This window comes from Lepidochelys olivacea (assembly GCF_965140295.1).
Source record: "Lepidochelys olivacea isolate rLepOli2 genome assembly, chromosome: 13".
Classification (NCBI taxonomy): Eukaryota; Metazoa; Chordata; order Testudines; family Cheloniidae; genus Lepidochelys; species Lepidochelys olivacea.
In genome coordinates this window covers 32,165,244-32,188,937 of record NC_140423.1, presented here as the reverse complement: position 1 = coordinate 32,188,937, position 23,694 = coordinate 32,165,244, and the positions used below count along the sequence as shown (strand labels likewise).

Below are 23,694 nucleotides of genomic sequence, written 5' to 3'. Positions count from 1 at the left end.
TCTAGACGAAGGATGGTTTTGTATGGACTGGAACCCAGGACAGCTGAATTCCATTCCCAGCTCCAAGAACCTTCTTTTGTGACCTTGCACAAGTCACTTTCTCCCGCTGAGTCTCCATTCTCCCTTTTGTAAACGGGAGATCACAGAATCATAGAATATCAGGGTTAGAAGGGACCTCAGGAGGTCATCTAGTCCAACCCCCTGCTCAAAGCAGGGCCAATCCCCAATTTTTGCCCCAGATCCATAAGTGGCCCTCTCAGATGATGATAACGGAGCCTAAGCTCACAAGGGTGCTGGGAAGATAAATCCATAAACACTTGGGAGGTACCCAGACACTGTGTGGCGGCCCTTAGGGAGACAGACTTTAACGCTGGTTCCACCCCAATCAATGGCGCACTGGGCTTGAATGCAGAAGGAAAAAAATGTACCTCCTCCTGTTTAGGAAGAACCAGACTCACTCAGAAAAGCAAGAGCCAGCCCTTGGGAAGCCCATCTTTGAGCCTGGCTGGCCCGGAGTAGTCGCTAATGGGATGTAGAGCCTGTCACCAGTGGACTGCAGTCAGGGTGGGCGTGCTCATTGGAGAGTTGTTCAGTGGCGGGGCGGGAGCAGGGGCATGGGCTGAACCACCCAGGGGGACACATGTCCTAGTCGGAAAATCTCCGTCCCCATTGGCACTCATTGCTCCCCTCAGCAGAGAGCCCAGGGAAGGGCCATGGCCATGAATTCCCCTCTAACCCTAAAGATGGTTTCTCCAAGTCAAAACCGAGGCACTTCCACAGGGAAATGCCCTGGTGCTGCCCCCTGGTGGTACTTCAGGGGATATTCAGAGGCACTTAGTCTACAAGGCTATCCAGCGCCTTCCACCAGCACTAACTCCGCTGATGACATTATGTACCTTAGCCTGAGCAGACAGTCCTACCCCTGCTAGTGCCTGCAGTCAGCTTACCTGTTCTGCACCAGAAAATCTACAATGTGTAGAGAGGTTCGGTCAGCTAACAAGACTGCCAGGTGGAGAACAGTTTCCCCAGGTTCCTGTAAATGGGAAACAAACAGCAAGTGATTGGATGCTTCCGAGTTTCTCAGTATTTCCATGCAAAACAAGCATGTTCTACCCCTCCTTAACTTCCAGGACTTGAAGAATTGCCACCATGGATCAGGGATGGGGCCTGTCTAGCCCCATACCCTGTCTCTGACTGTGGCCAGTACCAGCTGCTTCTGAGGAAGGCACAAGAAACCCCAGAGTGGACAAATTTGGAATAACCCATTCATAGGGGAAGTGTCTTCCTCACACCCATCAGTTAGAAGCTTGCTCATGCCCTGAAGTGGGGGAGGGGAGGGTTCATATCCCCACTCTTTATGTAATATAACTGCAGATAAAGTCATCAGTAATTAAGAGCAGCAGGACTGCAGAAGTGCTTAGATCAGGGCCCCATTGTTCAATCACCAAACTGTAAGAGACAATGGTGACATTTTCCTTACTAGGACACAGACCCGGAAGGGACCTCCTGGGACAATGGGTCCATCCCTGCTATCACCGGCAGACCTATCAAATTATCATTATTACAATAGTAGTAGTACAGTAACCCTCCCCCTGGCACTGGCCCCTGCTCCAGCTGCGATGCAGCAGAACACGATCCTGTCCTGGGGAGAGGGCGGCCAAGGGAGGGCAGCTTGAACTGGGGAAGTGGCTCTGAATCCGCCCAGAGGGGCAGTTGGGAAAAGCTGTTAGAGAAGGAGAAGAATCGAGATGCTGAGGTAGTGGGTGAACCGGAGCCTGGGTAGGAGGGGAGGTGATAAAATAAAAGAAGAACAGGAGAATAAAAGTAGGGGACTGGGAAGTGAGAAGGAAGAAAGAAGGAAAACAGCAAAGGTTTCAGGTCAGGAGAAGCAGAAAAATAACCACACTTGGCAGGCGGGAACAGGCACTAATAGAGAAGGGAAGTAGAGGGAAATGATATCTACAGACTTACCAGAGACAGAGCATCAAGGGAAAAAACTGAAAGGAAACAGAACTGGTGAAAAAGGGACTTGATCAAAAAGCTGAGTTAGACGAAAACAGAGCCTGAAAATGGTAAATGAGAAGGCCGCCCACAAAGGACCTAAAGCATGTGAGCAGAGAGAGTGACTGTGACCGTCTAGTGATGGGATACAGTTCAAAGGGGCCTGATGCACAAATGAGGGGCCACTAGGTGAAGAAACCCCACTTGTAGATAAATTCTGTGAAAAGACATACAGCCAGAGGAACAGCAAACCTCAGGAGCCCTTCAAGCCAAAGAGAAGCAATGAACAGGCCAGCAAGAGTGGAGCTGGACTTGCAGCCAAGGAGAAGAAAAGATGACTCTTCTGTGAAGTGACACAATCTATTGTTAAGGAATCTCTTTGTTCTTCTTAATAACAATCCATTTGGTACTAACTGCCCAGCGTGTACAAGCCCCAGAGATTAACAAGTTGGTAACCTATAATGTAACTATGAATAGTAACTCTTTGGCAATGTTCTACATGATTTAAGCTCCTGGTACCAACTTGTTAACCTCTGGGGTTTTCCCTTACAAAGTCCTAAAAATTTCAAATGACCCATTTGTCTTGGTTTGCCGCTGCCTCTCCTCCCAATTTGCCTTGCCTGCCTGGCCGGGTCACCACACTATAATCACGCAGTATTAGTGGAGCACCCAGAAGCCCCAATCAGAATTAGGATCTCATTGTTTCAGAGACACCTGAGCTAAACCAACTGGTCCCTCTTCACCCATTTGTACTGACATGTACAAAACATTGCAATGTATCAGCAAGGTGTGATTTTCCTTTGCAGAAGCCATGCTGGTTTCTCCCTTATATCCAGTTCATCATGGTGGTGTATACTTCTAATGATTACTTCAGTGAATTTTCCTAGTGCTGAAGACTCAGTGATCTGTAATTCCCCACATCACCCCGGGCATTGTTTTTACACTTGCTACCCACCAGCTGACCAGTACTGTAGCTGATTTTAACAAGTGACTACATATTGTATAAGCAGCTCAGCCCTTTCATTTCTCAATAATAAACAATACCTATCCCGCATATTGCACTTTTCAACTGTATATCTCAAGAAGCTTTATATTAAATACCCCATTTTTCAGATGAAGAAACTGAGGCACAGTCTTGTCTAAGGTTATGCCTCAAGTCAACAGCAGAACTGCCCTACTCTCCTGAGTTCATATCCAGCGCCCTATCCAAAGGGACTACTGGATTCCTTTTAGATGTGTACCATCTGATCCTGGAGACGCAATCTTTCAATGATCAGTTTGCTCTAGTACTTCCTGTTTTGACACCACAATTTCGGGCAGTGCCTCATCTTTATTACAAAAATCACTTCCTCATCCTTCTTAATTGTTCCCTTTATCCTGCAGCAGCCCACCAGACTCCCTAGTTCTCTCACAGAACAGGTGTCCTGCTTTTGATGCACTTCAAACATGTCTTGTGATTTGTTTTTATGCCTTTTGCTGTTTTCTCTTTGGATTCCCTCTTATGCCTCCTGATTTCCTTCAGACATATTGCCTGACATAGTCTCTATGTTCTTTTACAGGCTTCACTAGCATTGGCTTTCCAGTTTTGGAAGGATACCTGATAGCCCTTGAACCTCCCATTTAGCCAGGCAGGTTTACTTCCTGTCTTTCTGCTGCCCTTTCCGACTGAGGGGTACATATGTTTTGGGGACTGTTAGGGTTGCTTAAACAGTCTCCATGCTGAGTTCAAGGGTTTTAATTTCCTCATTTCTTACTTTAATGTTTTTTACTTGTTTCCTCCTTTTCTTGAAGTTTAGTGTCACCATGCTCATTACTGGAATCTTTCCTCCTCTTGGCAGCATGCCACTAAGGGTATGTCCACACTGCAGTTAGACACCTGCAGCTGGCCTGTGCCAGCTGACTTGGGCTCGCAGGGCTGGTTAATTGCAATGTAGATTTCTGGGTTTGAGCAGCAGCCTGAAGTCTGAGACCCTTTCACCTTGCAGGGTCCTACTGCCTGGACTCCAGGCCAAGTGTGAACATCTACACTGCAACTGACCAGCCCCTTAGCCTGAGTGAAGTGAGCCTGAGTCAAGTGACGCAGGCAAGCGGTGGGTTTTTAATTGCACAGTGGACACACCCTTCGCGGCTCAGCTATTCTTACTTCTTGATTTAACTCCTAGTTGACCTATATTAGGTTGACTTACCGCCACCGCAGTAATTAGTCCACACTACCTCCTTGAGTCGGTGATGCGCATCCTCATCAGCAGTGCTTCCACCGACCTCAGAGGGGCAGTATGTGGACCTGAGAGCCTGGTCTTGCATCTCTACCGGAAGCCCAGCTGCCCCACAGGCTCCTGGCCTCCCTGCGGGCGGCTCCCCTTGGCTCCCTGTTGCCCACTAGGAGCAGTGGGCAAGCCGCCCGGGGCTTCTCACCTCCCCGTTCCCTGCCCGGAGTGGGGTCCAGCTGCCCAGGGTTTTTGCCCTAGCTGCCAGCCAGGAACGGGGTCCAGCCACCCAGCCCTCCAGGGGCGGGGAGCAACTGGGTTCTAGCTGCCTGGCTTTCTTGTCAATTTCTCAGCTAAGAGAGCTACCAGCCGTTTTAAGTAAGGTCGTGTCTACATAAACAGTAGCCCTACCTACACCGACATAAGCCCTACGCCTCTCGTGGAAGTAGTTATTATTTCAGCGTAGTAGGGCACTTCCACCAGTGGGACAAGGCTATCGTGAAGACACTGACATAATTTGGTCGATATAAATCAGCTAGCTGTGCAGTGCAGACCACGCCTTACTTAGGAAGTTGAGAACAGCCTCTTGTCTTGTGTGCGCTAGAGCTGGCTGTTCCGAGAAGCAACTGATGTGCCATTTGCCCAGCTGAAGTCACTCATTTCATCATTTTGTTAGGCTGAGTTCCTTCTCTCATTTCTCTCTACAGGTGCACGCTACAGGTATCCCTGTCCTGAGGTAACCATACTCTTTATAGAGCAGTGGCAGTGACTTCTGAGTTAAGGTTGTGTTCTATTATTTCACTTAAAGCACCTTTCAGACTTTGGTTTGAAAACCTAATGTATCTGTCCCAACTGTAATTTGAGTAATGTGTGAACTTTCTGAGGATTTCAATAAATCTGTTAATTTCCGAGTTTTAATCAGTTAAAAATTGGCCTTAAAAAGTTCTACTCAAAAAGATTGAATTTTATGATAGTTCAAGCCTCTCTAGCTTAAAAGCTATGGCATATAGAAAGCAAGCAAGGTGCATGTAGGGCGAATGTGGTGTCTCTCTTTGGATGTGACTAGTTTGCTAATTAACAAAAATAAGAGAATGTATTAGTGTTATTTACCATAATTAAATCTGTATGCACTGTGCCTAGCTGATGGAAAGCGTGATTTAAATGGGCAACCTCCGTTCTCTGATGCAGTGTGGTGAAGTCTTTCTGAAAAGTGTGAGAAAGGATTACAATACTGTGTTTTATCAGATGCCCCCAGGAACCTTCCCTGTGTCTGAAATTGGGGGCTACCATGGTGTATGGGGAGTGGGCAGTGCTTGTCCAGGGGTACTGGTGTTGCGCTGGAGAAGATCACGGACAAAGGAATGGATGCTTTGCTGAAATCAGGATCTCGCTGAAACTGAGATACTGAGACAGCTGGACAGTTTTACAAAGAGCAAGATCTTCAACACAGTAGCAGCTGCTTTGACCATGACCTGGACACAGGGTGGGTTGATATAAATCAAGGTGATTTAAATCACTAAGTGGGAAAACCTCAATTTAAATAATCAATTTTAATCGACTTTTCCATTTGTACTTATTATTTTCTAAAGAAGGGTGCATTCTCATTGGTTAAAATAACTATTAAAACGTTGATTTACAACTAAGTAGAGCTTTTACACTAGATTTGGTACATCTTTTTGCTGCCTTGGAGGGTATATTATAACTATATACACTTATTTAATCAATTATGTAGCTTAATATTTTCACACTCTTATTAATTGTACATTTTAGTATGTTAGAAAATGGTGAATGATATATTGATTATTTACTAGATAATTAACTTTTTGCTCATGACTTGTATCAAGCTACAGTAGGATGGTAACAGGAATTTAATTACACACCACCATATATATTTTATTTTTATTAAACAAAACAACCTTAAATATTTTGGATACATAACTTCTCTTACCAAAATGGGTTTTATATTTACCACAAACAATTTATTACAGGAACAGAGGGATTTGCTGTAGTCAGTGAATGAAATAGATTATTTCAGGTCAGCCTGGAAAAAATGTCAAATATACCTATCTGAAAGTGACTGGAGCTTAAGTCCCTACTCACCTAAGTCTCCTGAAAATGAGACAACAGTCTCCTAAGTGACTTAGGCTGTCCTTCCCTTCTCGTTTTTATTCATAGATTGGAAGAGAAACAAGTTTTCCTGCTTTTTCAACTCCCAATTGTTTTCCTAACTTGGAATGAATTAGTCCAAATGAAGAAAATATTCTCTCTGTCCCTGCAGAAGAGGCTACTGCTGTCAAAAGCTGGTTTAGCATTTCAACAAACTCTGGTTCCAGGTGCTTAGTTAATGACTGCCGCCAGTTCAGTGGTATAACTTTCTTTAAAACATCATCAGCAAACATGTCCTGTGTGAACGATTCACCTCCAGCCCTGAAATTCATTATGGTTGGCATGATTAAGGGATGATTATTACATGCCCATATCATAGCAGCATCTTCTTCAGCAGTTAGACATCTACCCTTGTACTTTGGGTTGAGGATATTAGCAAGAAAGTGAGGTGGAGTAAGTGCTTGATCCATCTGCTTCCTTACTGCCTACACTTCTTTCTTTAATGCCTCTTGAATTTCTTTCCAAATGTTAACATCAGCAATGCAACAGCAATTTTTCTGTGATTTGTCCAAGGCCATGGAAACCGGTTTCAGTATATCCAGCATCTTTTATGTTTCTCTTTAGTCCAATGGTGGCTACTTTGGCTGTGATAGTTCAATCTGTTTTGTCATGATTTTCTTCACATATTGTCATCAGACTAGGCCAGCTCTTAATAAATAGCTCTGTGATGGGATGTATAAATCCCACACTGGGACTGAGATGGTTAGAGAGCAGCTCTGGGCCCAGGTGACCCCACCCCGCTGCACCTACAGAGCATGTGCCAGCTGAAGGTGGAGCTTGAAAGGGAGCCAGACAGCTCAGAAGAGGCCTGATAGGGCAAGGAGAGAGTGCCTGGAGAAGGGTGCTGCAGAACCCTGTCCCTGGTAGACAGAGCCTGGTGGTCAGTCACTCTCCTTTTCTTTACTGCTTTGTGTCACACTGTGAGACTTGGGCAGGGGCAAGGGTAGTAGGAAGTGACCCAGGGACGCAGCCTCAAGGCACTCCCAGGTGCTGGACATTGTTGCCTCTTACAGGGTCCTGGGCCAGAGCCCAGTGGAGTGGGAAGGCCGGGGCTCTCCTACCAACCACCCTTCTAACAGAGAGCACAAGGCCCCTCACTTCCAGACTGCCCCTTGAGGAAGCCAGGGGAGGGTAAAGACTTTGAAAACTTAGTGGTTGGGACTGGACACCTGGAGGAGTCCATAAATGGATGAAGTCCTACCCCAGTCATGAGGGTGTGGGACCAGGGCCGGATTAAGACCTTTAGAGGCCCTAAGCACTGAAAAGATTATGATGCCCCCCCATATGTAATTCAAAATAAAAACAATACTATACCGTAAAATAAAATTCTATTTTTTGAAATGACACAAAACTTACATGTATGCTGAAATTAAAATAGCTGCTAGACTTTAAAATAGCTAGATTTTCTCATTGCAAAATTCTAGATAAGTTAATCGAAGCTGACTCGACGAAGCACGTCTGCTTCCATACACAATAGGGAAAGTGAATCAAGTCTGTCCTGACACATTGTTCTCTGAGGGTTTTTTATTCTTTTCAGCTGAGAAAAAGAGCGTTCTGCGGAGCAGTTAGTAATCATCAATGTTAGAAAAATATGTTGTGCGATCTCTACATTTGGAAATACACATTGTATTCCCTCTTTCAATATTGTGTCATGACGATCAATGTGACAGAATTTCATTTTTCCTGTTTCATTACGCTTTGCGCGCATATAACAGTAGAACTGCCATACTTCTCCACAGAGATTCATGTTCAAGTCAACTAGCTTTTGGGAACCTTGTGAATACTGTTCATCAGATAAGTCCATATCGTTTAGATAAGAAAATCTACTTTATACTTCTTTGTACACTTCACCTCTCCTCTTCATACGAGCTTCAAGTGTATCAATTATAGTGTAGTAAGTAGATACGCAAAATTTGTCTCTAGGATTCAATGCTGTTTCTGTTGCACTGCTATCATTTTCATGTTTTTTCCTGATTCACTTGCAGGACTGGGCTTCTTTGTAGTTAGTATCAGGCAAGATATCTTTTGATATGTCTTCAGATCTTTAGAAATAATTCCTCAAAGTGTGTAAGTGGTCTGCTAATGATTGACAGAGGTCTGCACAAGTTTTCAAATCCAATTCTTTTTCTTGGAGAGCTTGACTTGTGTGGTAAAAGTATTGTAAAATTTCATTCCACATGGTCAACATGAACACAAACTCTAGTTCTTGCATCTTGTTTGCAATGTTTTCTGCCTCTCGTATAGTTTCTCCCTTTTGTGATTGGTCTTCAGCTATACTTTCTAATGCATCCACAATCTTTGAGTAGGACTCCAGAATTGCACTTGTTGCCACTGCATATGCCTCCCAGCGAGTATTAGAAAGAGATTTCAACACACGATCATTGCCCAAATGTGTTTTCAGAACTGCCCATTGGTGTGTTGAGGCAGAGAAAAATGTATAAAATAACTGTACTGTTGAGAAAAAACTTACTGCCAACAATCAACAGCACTGCGGCCAACAAGATTGAGAGAGTGTGCAGCACGTGGTATGAATATGACATATTTGTTCTGTTCTAAAAGCTTCTTCTGCATTGATAGATTCATAGATTCATAGATATTAAGGTCAGAAGGGACCATTATGATCATCTAATCTGACCTTCTGCACAATGCAGGCCACAGAATCTCACCCACCCATTCCAGGAATAAACCTGTCACCTATGTCTGAGCTATTGAAGTCCTCAAATCATGGTTTAAAGACTTCAAGGAGCAGAGAATCCTCCACCAAGTGACCCGTGCCCCATGCTACAGAGGAAGGCGAAAAAGCTCCAGGGACTCTTCCAATCTGCCCTGGAGGAAAATTCCTTCCCAACCCCAAATATGGCGATCAGATGAACCCTGAGCATATGGGCAAGATTCACCAGCCAGATACCCAGGAAAGAATTCTCTGTAGGAACTCAGATCCCACCCCATCTAACATCCCATCACAGGCCATTGGGCCTATTTACCATGAATATTTAAAGATCAATTAATTGCCAAAATCATGTTATCCCATCATACCATCTCCTCCATAAACTTATCGAGTTTAATCTTAAAGCCAGATAGGTCTTTTGCCCCCACTGCTTCCCTTGGAAGGCTATTCCAGAACTTCACTCCTCTGATGGTTAGAAACCTTCATACAATTTCAAGTCTAAACTTTCCGATGACCAGTTTATATCCATTTGTTCTTGTGTCCACATTGGTACTGAGCTTAAATAATTCCTCTCCCTCTCCGGTATTTATCCCTCTTATATATTTATAGAGAGCAGTCATATCTCCCCTCAACCTTCTTTTGGTTAGGCTAAACAAGCCAAGCTCCTTGAGTCTCCTTTCATAAGACAGGTTTTCCATTCCTCAGATCATCCTAATAGCCCTTCTCTGAACCTGTTCCAGTTTGAATTCATCCTTCTTAAACATGAGAGACCAGTACTGCACACAGTATTCCAGGTGAGGTCTCACCAGTGCCTTGTATAACGGTACTAACATCTCCTTATCTCTACTGGAAATACCTCGCCTAATGCATCCCAAGACCACATTAGCTTTTTTCACTGCCATATCACATTGGCTCATAGTCATCCTGCGATCAACCAATACTCCAAGGTCCTTCTCCTCCTCCGTTACTTCAAATTGATGCGTCCCCAGTTTATAACTATAATTCTTATTATTAATCCCACCTTACACTTCTCACTATTAAATTTCATCCTATTACTATTACTCCAGTTTACAAGGCCATCCAGATCTTCCTGTATGATATCCCAGTCTCTCTCTAAATTGGCAATACCTCCCAGCTTTGTATCATCCGCAAACTTTATTAGCGCACTCCCACTTTTTGTGCTGAGGTCAGTAATAAAAAGATTAAATAAGATTGGTCCCAAAACCGATCCCTGAGGAACTCCACTGGTGACCTCCCTCCAGCCTGACAGTTCACCTTTCAGTATGACCTGCTGTAGTCTCCCTTTTAACCAATTCCTTATCCACCTTTCAATTTTCATATTGATCCCCATCTTTTCCAATTTAACTAATAATTCCCCATGTGGCACCCTATCAAATGCCTTACTGAAATCTAGGTAAATTAGATCCACTGCGTTTCCTTTGTCTAAAAAATCTGTTACTTTCTCAAAGAAGGAGATCAGGTTGGTTTGGCATGATCTACCTTTTGTAAAACCATGTTGTATTTTGTCCCATTTACCATTGACCTCAATGTCCTTAACTACTTTCTCCTTCAAAATTTTTTCCAAGACCTTGTATACTACAGATGTCAAACTAACAGGCCTGTAGTTACCCAGATCGTATTTTTTTTTCCCTTTCTTAAAAATAGGAACTATGTTAGCAATTCTCCAATCATGTACAACCCCTGAGTTTACAGATTCATTCACAATTCTTGCTAATGGGCTTGAAATTTCATGTGCCAATTCCTTTAATATTCTTGGATGAAGATTATCTGGGCCCCCCAATTTAGTCCCATTAAGTTCGAGTTTCGCTTCTACCTCAGATATGGTAATATCTACCTCCATATCCTCATTCCCATTTGTCATGCTACCATTATCCCTAAGATCCTCATTAGCCTTATTAAAGACTGAGGCAAAGTATTTGTTTAGGTATTGGGCCATGCCTAAATTATCCTTAACCTCCACTCCATCCTCAGTGTTTAGCGGTCCCACTTTTTCTTTCTTTGTTTTCTTCTTATTTATATGGCTATAGAACCTTTTACTATTGGATTTAATTCCTTTTGCAAGGTGCAACTCTACTTGACTTTTAACCTGTCTCTCTTTATCCCTACATGTTGGCAGTGTTGTCATAAGATTGACCTCTGCACTTTGAGAAATCTATTTTGCAAACTTGGCACAGATAATGCAGTACTTGATTTGCCATTTCTTCACTAGTGTGGCTTTTCAAATTGAGGAATGTTATAAATCGTTCAACTGGTTTTCCATCTGTGGGAGACACATATCTTAGTACAATACTCAGTTGATCAATGTGTGAAAGTTCAGGTGTAGAGTTGACAGATAAACTGAAGTACCCAGCAGTACTTATTTCATCCACAATAGCTGAACGAACTTTGTCACTCATTAGACCAATGAGTTCATCACATATTGTGTTGGATAAGTATGATGGGTTACCTTTGCCTGCATTTCCATATTTTGAGATATGGCCTGCTAAAAATGGGTCAAACTGAGCCACAAACTCCAACAATCCCAAGAAATTTCCATTCTGCAATGATCCAAATGTGTCATTTGATCCCCGGAAAGGCAGACCATGTTCAGCTAATGTTTGAACAGCAGCTACAACACGCTGCAAGACATGTTGCCAGTATTCACGCTCCCCTTTAATTTGTTCTTCCAATTTTTTCTGGTGCCCCCTGCTTTGCTGGTGCCCTAAGCACGTGCTTAGTCTGCCTATTGGATAATCCAGCCCTGCGTAGGACCCAGTATCTTTCTTGGAATTCTGTTACCCTGGAGAGGGATAAAGCTAACTGGTGACCTGACCAGAGGATCAAGTCAACAACCAGCAAAAGACAAACTGCTATGGAGCAACAGTGCCCAGGTGAAACATTGGAGGTGAAGTGAGTAGAGACATAGTGCCCTAACGATTAGATGACTCCACCAGTGAGCACCATCCATTACAAGCTCAAAGTAGTCAACCACTAAATTCCACTGTATATTTTTGGGGAGAATCAGTTTGGTGTCCCCCAGGGGTCTGTACTGGGACCAGTGCCGTTCAACATATTCATACATGATCTGGAAAAAGGGGTAAACAGGTGGCAAAATTTGCAGATGATACAAAACTACTCAAAATAGTTAAGTCCAAAGCTGATTGCGAAGAGCTACAAAGGGATCTCACAAAACTGGGTGACTGGGCAACAAAAGGGCAGATGAAATTCAATGCTGATAAATGCAAAGTAATACACTTTGGAAAACATAATCCTAACTATTCATACAAAATGATGGGGTCTAAATTAGCCACTCAAGAAAGAGATCTTGGAGTCATTGTGGATAGTTCTCTGAAAACATCCACTCAATGTGCAGCGGCAGTCAAAAAAGTGAACAGAATGTTGAGAATCATTAAGAAAGGGACAGATAATAAGACAGAAAATATCATATTGCCTCTATATAAATCCATGGTACACCCACATCTTGAATACTGCATACAGATGTGGTCACCTTATCTCAAAAAAGATATACTGGAATTGGAAAAGGTTCAAAAAAAGGGCAACAAAAATGATTAGGGGTATGGAACAGCTTCCATGTGAGGAGACATTAATAAGATTGGGACTTTTCATCTTGTTAAAGAGATGACTAAGGGGGATATGATAGAGGTCTATAAAATCATGACTGGTGTGGAGAAAGTAAATAAGGAACTATTATTTACTCCTTCTCATAACAAAAGAACTGGGGTCACGGAATGAAATGAATAGGCAGCAGGTTTAAAACGAACAAAACAAAACGAAGAAAGGGAAGTATTTCTTCACACAACGCACAGTCAACCTGTCAAACTCTTTGTGAGAGGATGTTGTGAAGGCTAAGACTATAACAGGATTCAAAAAAGAACTAGATAAATTCATGGAGGATAGGTACATCAATGGCTATTAGCCAGGAAGGGCAGGGAGGGTGTCCCTAGCCTCTGTTTGCCAGAAGCTGGGAATGGGTGACAGGGGATGGATCACTTGATGATGACCTGTTCTGTTCATTCCCTCTGAACCACCTGGCACTGGTTACTGTCAGAAGACAAGATAATGGGCTAGACGGACCTTTGGCCTGATCCAATATGGCCGCTCTTAAATCCTGCTTTCTTTAGTGAAGCTGAAGCAAAGTGGTTGCTAAGGAAGTATTTTGAAATTTCAACAACATTTTCCTTTTTCCTGCAGTTATACTTAACTCTGTGGCTATAAGATGCATCAAATGAGCACTGCACCCATATGTTGTAAGTTTCAAATTCCTTTTTGAAACACTTGGAGGAGAGGAAGGTGATCAGGAACAGTCAACATGGATTTATAAAGGGCAAATCATGCCTGACCAACCTGATTGCCTTCTATGATGAGATAACTGGCTCTGTGGATATGGGGAAAGCAGTGGACATGATATACCTTGACTTTAGCAAAGCTTTTGATACAATCTCCCCCAGTATTCTTGCCAGCAAGTTAAAGAAGCATGGATTGGATGAATGGACTATAAGGTGGATAGAAAGCTGGCTAGATCAGCAGGCTCAAGGGGTAGTGATCAACAGCTTTATGTCTAGTTGGCAGCTGGTATCAAGCGGAGTGCCCCTGGGGTCGGTCCTGGGGCTGGTTTTGTTCAACATCTTCATTAATGATCTGGATGATTGGATGGATTGCACCCTTAACAAGTTCGCGGATGACACTAAGCTCAGGGGAGAGGTAGATATGCTGGAGAGTAGTGATAGGGTCCAGAGTGATCTAGACAAATTGAAGGATTTGGCCAAAAGAAATCTGATGAGGTTGATCAAGGACAAGTGCAGAGTCCTGCACTTAGGATAGAAGAATCCCATGCACTGCTACAGGCTGGGGGCTGACTGGCTAAGTGGCAGTTCTGCAGAAAAGGACTTGGGGATTACAGTGTATGAGAAGCTGGATGTGAGTCAGCAGTGTGCCCTTGTTGCCAAGAAGGCTAACGGCATATTGGGCTGCATTAGTAGGAACATTGCCAGCAGGTTGAGGGAAAGGATTATTCCCCTCTATTCGGCACTGGTGAGGCCACATCTGGAGTATTTCATCCAGTTTGGGGCCCCCCCACTACAGAAAGGATGTGGACAAATTGGAGAGAGTCCAGCAGAGGACAACGAAAATGATTAGGGAGCTGGGGCACATGACTTACAAGGAGAGGCTGAGGGAACTGAGCTTGTTTAGTCTGCAGAAGAGAAGAGTGACTGGGGATTTGATATCAGCCTTCAATTGCCTGAAGGGGGTAACAAAGAGGATGGAGCTAGGCTGTTCTCAGTAGTGGCTGATGACAGAACAAGGAGCAATGGTCTCAAGTTGCAGTGGGGGAGGTCTAGGTTGGATATTAGGAAAAACTATTCCACTAGGAGCGTGGTGAAGCACTGGAATGGGTTACCTAGGGAGCTGGTGGAATCTCTGTCCTTAGAGGTTTTTAAGGCCCGGCTTGACAAAGCCCTGGCTGGGATGATTTAGTTGGGGTTGATCCTGTTTTGAGATGACCTCCTGAGATCTCTTCCAACCCTAATTTTCTATGATTCATTATTTTCTTTTAGATTTCTTCTCATTTTAGCTATTGTGATGCTGAGCCAGTGAGAGTTAAGCAACCAGCTGGCTGGCTGAAGTAAAAGAAACCTTTAAGGACATATTAGAAGAATACTGAAATGGTAAATAGGGCCATTCCTCATAGATAGTTAGCAAAGCTATGTTAAATATAATCACAGAACCATAGAACTGGAAGGGACCTCAAGAGGTCATCTAGTCCAGGCCCCTGCACTCGTGGCAGGACTAAGTATTATCTAGACCATTCCTGACAGGAGTTTGTCTAACCTGCTCCTAAAAATCTCCAATAAGGGAGATTCTACAACCTCCTTAGGCAATTTATTCCAGTGTTTAACTACCTTGACAGGAACTTTTTCCTAATGTCCAACCTAAACTTCCCTTGCTGCAGTTTAAGTCCATTGCTTCTTGTCCTGGCCTCAGAAGTTAAGAACAATTTTTCTTCCTTCTCCTTGTAACAACCTTTTAAATACTTGAAAACTGTGATCATGTCCCCTCTCAGTCTTCTCTTTTCCAGACTAAACAAACCCAATTTTTTCAATCTTCCCTAATAGCTCATGTTTTCTAGACCTTTAATCATTTTTGCTGCTCTTCTCTGGACTCTCTCCAGTTTGTCCACTTCTTTCCTGAAATATGGCACCCAGAACTGGACATGATACTCCAGTTGAGGCCTAATCAGCATGGAGTAGAGCAGAAGAATTACTTCTCGTGTCTTGCTTACAACACTCCTCCTAATACATCCCAGAAGGATGTTTGCTTTTTTTGCAACGGCGTTATACTGTTGACTCATATTTAGCTTGCGGTCCACTATGACCCCCAGATCCCTTTCCACAGTATAGAGGACTAGAGGTCCTCTATACTGACTATAGACTAGAGGTCTTGAAATGTAGGCCTGTATTGTTAGAGAATTAGAAGTAGATACTAATTGTATTTGTCTGTGTTTACCTATGCCTTATTAGAAGTTCAACACTGTGATCTAATTAGCTTGTAGATGCTAAACATTGGTTCCTGTCTGTAATGTTTCATTACTATATTATATTGATTTAGTGATCAAAAGGGGATATTAAAATTTAGATGAAACTTGTGGTTTAATAATATAATTGTCTTTATTTCTCTTTGAAGTCTGTAGTAAACTACCTATAAACCGTTTGAATGGTTAATTGCCTTATGCTAATCAATTCAACTAGTTATTGGTATATGCCTAGGAAATAGAGTATTACTTCAAAGCAACAATGTACATTACCTGTTCTTCACCTAAGGAATGGCTGCTGTGGCCACTTGCTGCCAAGAGGCTTATCAGCTGCACTTCAGCTCTAAAAGAATTTTTGGGCCTGATCCTTACTATCTCAGATCTGCTTAAACTTGGTCGGGGAAGTTGAAGTTGCAAGACTGAGGTCTCCATGTCTATTCTGGATTAGCCCGGCCATTCTTATGGAAGATTTGAACAAATTCTGCACATGGACTGCCTATTGTACTATATCTTTTTAAAGTAATTTCAGAAGAATTTCTACAAGGACTATTGATTAATCGCAGTTAACTCACACAATTAACTCAAAAAAACTAATCATAATTAAAAAAATTAATTGTGATTAATTGCAGTTTTAATCTCACTGTTAAACAATAGAATATCAATTGAAATTTATTAACTTTTTTTGGATATTTTTCTCCATTTCAAGTATATTGATTTCAATTACAACACAGGATACAAAGTGTACAGTGCTCACTTTATTTTATTATTTTTATTTAAAATATTTGCACTGTAAAAATGATAAACAAAAGAAACAGTATTTTTCAATTTACCTCATACAAGTACCATAATGCAATCTCTTTATTGTGAAAGTGAAATTTATTTTATATAACAGCACTCAAAAACAAAACAATGTAAAACTTGAGACCCTACAAGTCCACTCAGTCCTACTTCTTATTCAGCCAATCGCTAAGACAAACAAGTTTGTTTACATTTGCAGGCGATAATGCTGCTCGCTTCTTGTTTACAATGTCACCTGAACGTGAGAACAGGTGTTCGCATGGCACTTTTGTAGCCAGTGTTGCAAGGTATTTACGTGCCAGATATGCTAAATATTCATATGCCCCTTCATGCTTTGGCTACCATTCAGAGGACATGCTTCCATGCTGATGATGCTCATTAAAAAAATAACGCGATAATTAAATTTTGATTGAACTTGAGGGAGAATACTATGTTTCCTGCCCTGTTTTACCCACATTCTGTCATGTATTTCATATTATAGCCGTCTCGGATGATGAGCCAGCACATGTTGTTCATTTTAAGAACACTTTCACTGCAGATTTGACAAAACGCAAAGAAGGTACCAATGTGAGATTTCTAAAGATAGCTACAGCACTCGACCCAAGGTTTAAGAATCTGAAGTGCCTTCCAAAATCTGAGAGGGACAAGGTGTGGAGCATGCTTTCAGAAGTCTTAAAAGAGCAAAACTCCGATGTGGAAACTACAGAATCTGAACCATCAAAAAAGAAAATCAGCCTTTTGCTGGTGGCATCTGACTCAGATGATGAAAATGAATATGCATTGGTCTGCACTGCTTTGGATCATTATCGAGCAGAACCTGTCATCAGCATGGACGTATGTCCTCTGGAATGGTGGTTGAAGATGAAGGGGCATATGAAACTTTAGCTTATCTGGCATGTAAATATCTTCCAATGCCGGCTACAATAGTGCCATGCGAACGTCTGTTCTCACTTTCAGGTGACACTGTAAACAAGAAGCGAGCAGTATTATCACCTGCAAATGTAAACAAACTTGTTTGTCTGAGTGACTGGCTGAACAAGAAGTAGGACTGCGTGGACTTGTAGGCTCTAAAGTTTTATATTGTTTTATTTTTGAATGCAGTTATTTTTGTACATAATTCTACATTTGTAAGTTCAACTTTCATGATAAAGAGATTGCATTACAGTACTTGTATGAGATGAATTGAAAAATACTATTTCTTTTGTTTTTTACAGCACAAATATTTGTAATATAAAATAAGTATAAAGTGAGCATTGTACACTTTGTATTCTGTGTTGTAACTGACATTAATATATTTGAAAATGTAGAAAACATCCAAAAATATTTAAATAAATGGTATTCTAGTATTGTTTAACAGTGTGATTAATCGCACAATTAATCTTTTTAATTGTGTGATTAATCGCAATGAATTTTTTAAATTACTTGACACCCCTAATTTCTACAAATCAGCAGCCTCACCATCTCTGCTGTGAAACTGTCCTAAGAACTTTATTCATATCTGTATGTATAATTATCTTTTAAAGTAACTCTATTTTCTTTTTAGTAATAAATCTTAGATTAGCTAATAAAAACTGGCTGTAAATATGTATTTGAGTGAGATCTGAAATATTCATTGACCTGATGGGTAATGTGTCCAATCTCTTGTGATTGGTAGAACTTTATATATGGTGAATAACGACTTAAATAACCCTCACTATATAGACTTGGCTGTCTGGGTGAGAGCCAAAGGCTGGATTGTTTAAAGGGAACTTTATTTTGGCTTCTTAGTAACCAGTAAGGTATTACAGAAGCTGTTTTGTTACTGACTTGGTGAATCTAATTATAAGAATAAACAACCAGTTTGGGGGGGGGATCATCTACCTTATTCTTTGCAGTTTGCTCTGGTTGAGTATTCTCAGTATAGTCCCTCCAGTGACCATGGTCACAGCTATATTTGCAGCACTGTCTGTGAGAAAGCTACACACTTGACTTTTTCTTCAGTTTGTTACACCTTGTATTGCTACTTCTTAAGTATTCTGCTGTATACGCATTTCCTGATGTATCAATTGTTTCTGTGAGAGACAACCTTATTGTATGTTGCCACACAAGCACATATTACTGGATCATTTTGTACACTGCTCATCAAGACTCAGATTAACGAATTTCCCATCAATGTTTTTTGCACACAGTTAGATTTCCTTCCTATACACTGTATCCAGCACTCTTCCTGCAATGTCTGCTCTGCCAGGTGGAGCACAGCCTGGTTGTAATGATTGAATCATGTCAATGCAATGTTTGCTCTGAACAAGACAAAAGGAAAAATTTATTGCATAAATGAACTGAGCAACCTTTTCGTCTATGGAGCTTTGCTGGAATGTGCTGGTCCTGATGACAAATGCAGCCATGGTTTTACGGTGGGATGAAGTCTTTTTTTTTTTTTGACGCTGTCTGACATACGATTAATTGTTGCCCTGCTGATGGTATCAGCAGATGACTCTAAAGTTGTAGACCTTGCAAATGATGGACATTTATAACCCCTGCTGTCTAAGCTGGGCCCTGAAACAAAAGGGTCAAAAAGTCACTCACTCATCTTTACTCAGTGCACTGTCTTTTTTAAAAAAGGGATTGTAAATGAAAGATTCCTCCTATTGAAGATGTTTGTGCCTCAGTTGAAATGATATAATTTATTCTAAACCCATTTTCATAGGGAAAATAATTAATAAATCATAAGAATTATCTAAATCTATTTGAACTTCTACCTCTAGCAACATACCAAACAGCTTGGAAAAAAATTTAAATGTCAAAATTCATAAATGCCTGTCAAGGTTCCTCCCACACTCTGAACTCTAGGGTACAGATGTGGGGACCTGCATGAAAACCTCCTAAGCTTACTTTCAGCAGTTTAGGTTAAAACTTCCCCAAGGTACAAATTAATTTTATCCTTTGCCCCTGGATTTCCACTGCCACCACCAAACTTTAACTGGGTTTACTGGGAAACATAGTTTGGACATGTCTTTCCCCCCAAAATCCTCCCAACCCTTGCACCCCACTTCCTGGTGAAGGTTTGGTAAAAATCCTCACCAATTTGCATAGGTGACCACAGACCCAAACCCTTGGATCTTAGAACAGTGAAAAAGCATTCAGTTTCCTTACAAGAAGACTTTTAGTAGAAGTAAAGGAATCACCTCTGTAAAATCAGGATGGTAGATACCTTACAGGGTAATTAGATTCAAAACATAGAGAATCCCTCTAGGCAAAACCTTAAGTTACAAAAAAGATGCACAGACAGGGATAGTCATTCTATTCAGCACAGTTCTTTTCTCAGCCATTTAAAGAAATCATAATCTAACACATACCTAGCTAGATTACTTACTAAAAGTTCTCAGACTCCATTCCTGTTCTGTCACTGGCAAAACCAGCATACAGACAGACACAGACCCTTTGTTTCTCTCCCTCCTCCCAGCTTTTGAAAGTATCTTGTCTCCTCATTAGTCATTTTGGTCAGGTGCCAGCGAGGTTACCTTTAGCTTCTTAACCCTTTACAGGTGAGAGGATTTTTCCTCTGGCCAGGAGGGATTTTAAAGGGGTTTACCCTTCCCTTTATATTTATGACAATGCCTAATAAAACTTTACTTTTAAACAGGTAAACTTCACCTAGGATGCTTGATTATACTGAGCCATATAAGATCACTTCAGAAGTCCAGCAGTAACAGTAAAAATGTAATTGATAAATACTCCCACAACAAACTAACATACCAATTATATTCTGAACACAAATATATTGAAATTCATAAGCAATTAATCCACTCAAAACACAAATGTACGACAATAAGTAATCATTTACTAGCATAGTAAAACATGGCAGGCAGTCTGTAAGAATGGTGCAAAAATAAGTTTACTAACCAGTTGATTCAGATTGGTCAGACAAGTCCACATCATCTTCAAAGGCATTGCCTTCTGAGGGGCACTTTTTAAATGTTGTTTCCTTTTGACAACCAGGCCTTGCGTTTCCTTGTCGTGCGGTTTACATTTGACTCCTGTTCCCTTTTTACTCAGAGGTAAAGGAATGTCTTGAAAATATTCCCAGATGGGTTTTTTTTTAAAAGGAGCTGAAGCCATGGCAGGCTTTTCCCTCCAGTTCCCAGGTGTTGAAGTCAACCCAAGAGGCTGCACTCATTTGAATATTTTCCCTTAGTAAGTTTCCCCGGTGGGTGGAGTTGTAAATATTCATAATCTGAGACCTGAGCCGATCAGAGCTCAGGGAGGGAGAAGCTGTAAAACAGGAGCATGAGGCCCCCTAGGTGGTTCAGAGGATCATCCTGGTGAGATATATGATGGTGTCTCCTGGAATCACAGGCTGGGTCCCAGAACCTGTCTCTTAAACCCAGCAGCAGAACCCTGGGCCCCCACAAGATCAGGCCCTCACCACAGCGCATGACCTATCATGCCATGTGCATAAATCTTGCCCTCCAAAGTTCGATGTTTGTCCCCTGATTTTTTCTTGATATAGAAAAGCAGCGGCTCACGGAATCAGCACATTTATTTTTATTTCAGTGTTTTAAGAAGAGATTATAATAAGTTTAGGCCTGAACATATTTTGTATTAAATTCAGATTTCATTGGAAAAGAAAAAATTATAATAATTGAAACAACAAAATAAAAAAATTCAATTTTAAATCGAAAAAGTCTGATTTTTTGTGTGTGAATCATTGGTTTGTACGCACCCTGGCAGGACGCCTGGCATGCTGCTGAGCTGATTCTGAACAGCTTTTCAAAGAGCTTTTTGGTGAATACCAGGAACTTGATGAAAGTGCTGAGAACGAGCTCTGAGCCTGCTGGGTGCTCTGACAAAGGGCTTGCCCACCTTGAAAGGCACCGTCACCGGGTTGGAGACCCTAGCCAAGTCTCCAGAGACCAGGAAAATGATATGTCAAAACACTGCACTGGGGATCAGTTAAAGTTGCTCTACAGAAAATCTAAAGATGACGGAAATGCGAAGTGAAGCCATCCAATGGAACCGTCCATCTGCTCAGCCCTGAGCCGCTGGCTCCCCACGAGCACAACCACACACGCCAGAGAATCAACCCCAACCCTAGCTCTGCCTCTGCTTTCCAAAGCTCTCACCACCTCAAAGCCAGCAGCCCTCTGCTCTCACCACCCCTTCTGCTCAGGTTTGGAGCCAGACTCTCAGGAGGAGACGGGCATGCCAAGGGATGCTATCTGCAGTGCAACCTCACCTGAAACAAAGCACAGTGCTTTCATGCACTAACAGTACAGCCAGTGTGGCCAACTCTCCCAAATTCATCACAGTCACGGGATTCTGGTCCCTGCTGAAGCCAGTCTCATGATGATAGAAGCTGCAGCCTTAAGACATTTTAGATGGCCTGGGGGAAATCCCCCTCTGAATGGCTGCTTCCCACTTCCCCACCTCCTGGGGAAGAACAGTCAATCATAGCTGCTGCAGGAGGCAGGAAAGGAAGAAAAACAGATGGCAAAGAAATTGCACATCTACCAAGAGCCTGTGCTTCCTGACAGGGCCAGATGGGGGCACTGCCTCTGGAAAGCCAACACAGGTGCGAAAAGCAGCAGGAGAAAGAAGAAAGAGCTGAAACCTCTGACCTAAGGTAAGAAAAAATGGGGCCGTATAGTCGCAGGCACTAGAGACAGAGAATCCAGACCCCTTTGTGACCCTGGCCCCGACCAGAGGTGTGGGGCCCCTTACCCCATGCCTGTGTGTCAGCCCCTTATTGCAGGCCTGGTGCCTCAGCACTGTGCCCCATGCCCGTCCCCTCCAGTCAGTGACATGGTCCCCCTGCCCCAGTCTGCACTGTCCCTGCCTGGGCTGCTCCTTTCCATCTACACTGTCTCTTGGGGCACCCAGCGCAGGGCCATCCTCACCTGTACAGGCTCCAGAACAGGCTCACTTAAATCCACCTTTTCGGCATAGGCCTGGAGCAATGTAAATAAGTCCTTCCACCTGATGGCTTCCTGTAGCTCCTGGCGCTGGGCAGCTGGGCTCCTAGACCTCCTCTTGGCGTATTTCCTCTCGACATACTTGGAGATGATGAAATCTTTCCGAAGGGCCCTGGGGTGGTGCCAGCATTGGAAGAGAATTAGAATTCACACGGGAATGCGCAGGCCCTGGAGCACGATTGCTCCTGCTCCACTCTTGGGAAAGGCAGGCATAGGCTCGAGGCTGCCAAGGCAGGCAGCCATCAGAGAGGTGGTGCTTCCCCTCCTCTCCTGCTGCTGGTTCCTTCTTCCCTCTGCCCCTCTTTTCCTCTTGCCCGGCCTCCTACCCTCCTGCACCACTCCCCAGATCGTGCTCCAGAAGCACTGTCAACTCTCGAGATATTTGGTGCTGTCTTAAACTACAGCTGCTGGAGTCAGGTGACTATGTGAGAATCTCAGTTTCTATCCTTCAAAAGTCAGTTTCTGGCCACTGGAAGCCATGTCCCACATGTAAGCAAAAGGCCCACAAATCAGAAGGCAAAGGACATCATCATGATTGGTATGGAGAAAGTAAATAAGGCAGAGTTATTTACTCCTTCTCATAACACAAGAACTAGGGGTCACCCAATGAAACTAATAGGCAGCAGGTTTAAAACAAACAAAAGGGAGTATTTCTTTACAAAATGCAGTCAACCTGTGGAACTCTTTGCCAGCGGATGTTGTGAAGGCCAAGACTATAACAGCGTTAAAAAAAAGAACTAGATAAATTCATGGAGGATGGGTCCATCAATGGCTATCAGCCAGGATGGGCAGTGATGGTGTCCCTAGCCTCTGTCTGCCAGAAGCTGGGAATGGGCAACAGGGGATGGATCACTTGATGATTACCTATTGCGTTCATTCCCTTTGGGGCACCTGGCTTTGGCCACTGTTGGAAGACGGGATACTCGGCTTGATGGACCTTTGGTCTGACCCAGAAGGGCTGCTCTTATGTTCTTATCAAATGTTATCATCTCATGATATCTGGGCTTGACACATGATTTTGATGTGTCAGGTTAGCAATGTCACCCCACCTCGGGAGCACTCTGTAGATTTCTCCGTATGGATTGCAATATGCTACACTAAGGCATGGTGCTGTGAGGTGAGGAATGGGCAGGGCAGGAGTTGAGGGGGGAGCAGAACACCAGCATGGTGCACAAGAGCACATCAGCCCCTGCTGCTGCCCTCTGAACAGGTGGGTTTCAGGGGCTTTCCCCAGTGGCAAGCACTGCGGGTCACAGAATGGTGGAAGCTAGCAATGGAGACACCTGCTGGCCCTTCCAGACTGTCCCTGGCCAGGACAGGATTGTTCCCCAGGGTTTGTTTTCTAGCATTTTG

At 42.9% G+C, this 23,694-nt stretch overlaps 1 protein-coding gene across 2 annotated transcripts in view; it reads right to left on the bottom strand.

Moving 5' to 3' along the window:
* The window catches only part of LOC311529646 (arf-GAP with SH3 domain, ANK repeat and PH domain-containing protein 1-like), a gene marked incomplete at its 5' end in the record, with an annotated part of 119,014 nt that overhangs the window by 26,398 nt on the left and 68,922 nt on the right, over positions 1–23,694 (bottom strand). For both annotated transcript variants that reach the window (XM_084645775.1, XM_084645776.1), the window contains 2 exons: positions 948–1,033; positions 22,267–22,453. In XM_084645775.1, the coding sequence (XP_084501901.1) occupies positions 948–1,033; positions 22,267–22,453 (273 nt within the window). The remainder of the gene's footprint in view (positions 1–947; positions 1,034–22,266; positions 22,454–23,694) is intronic.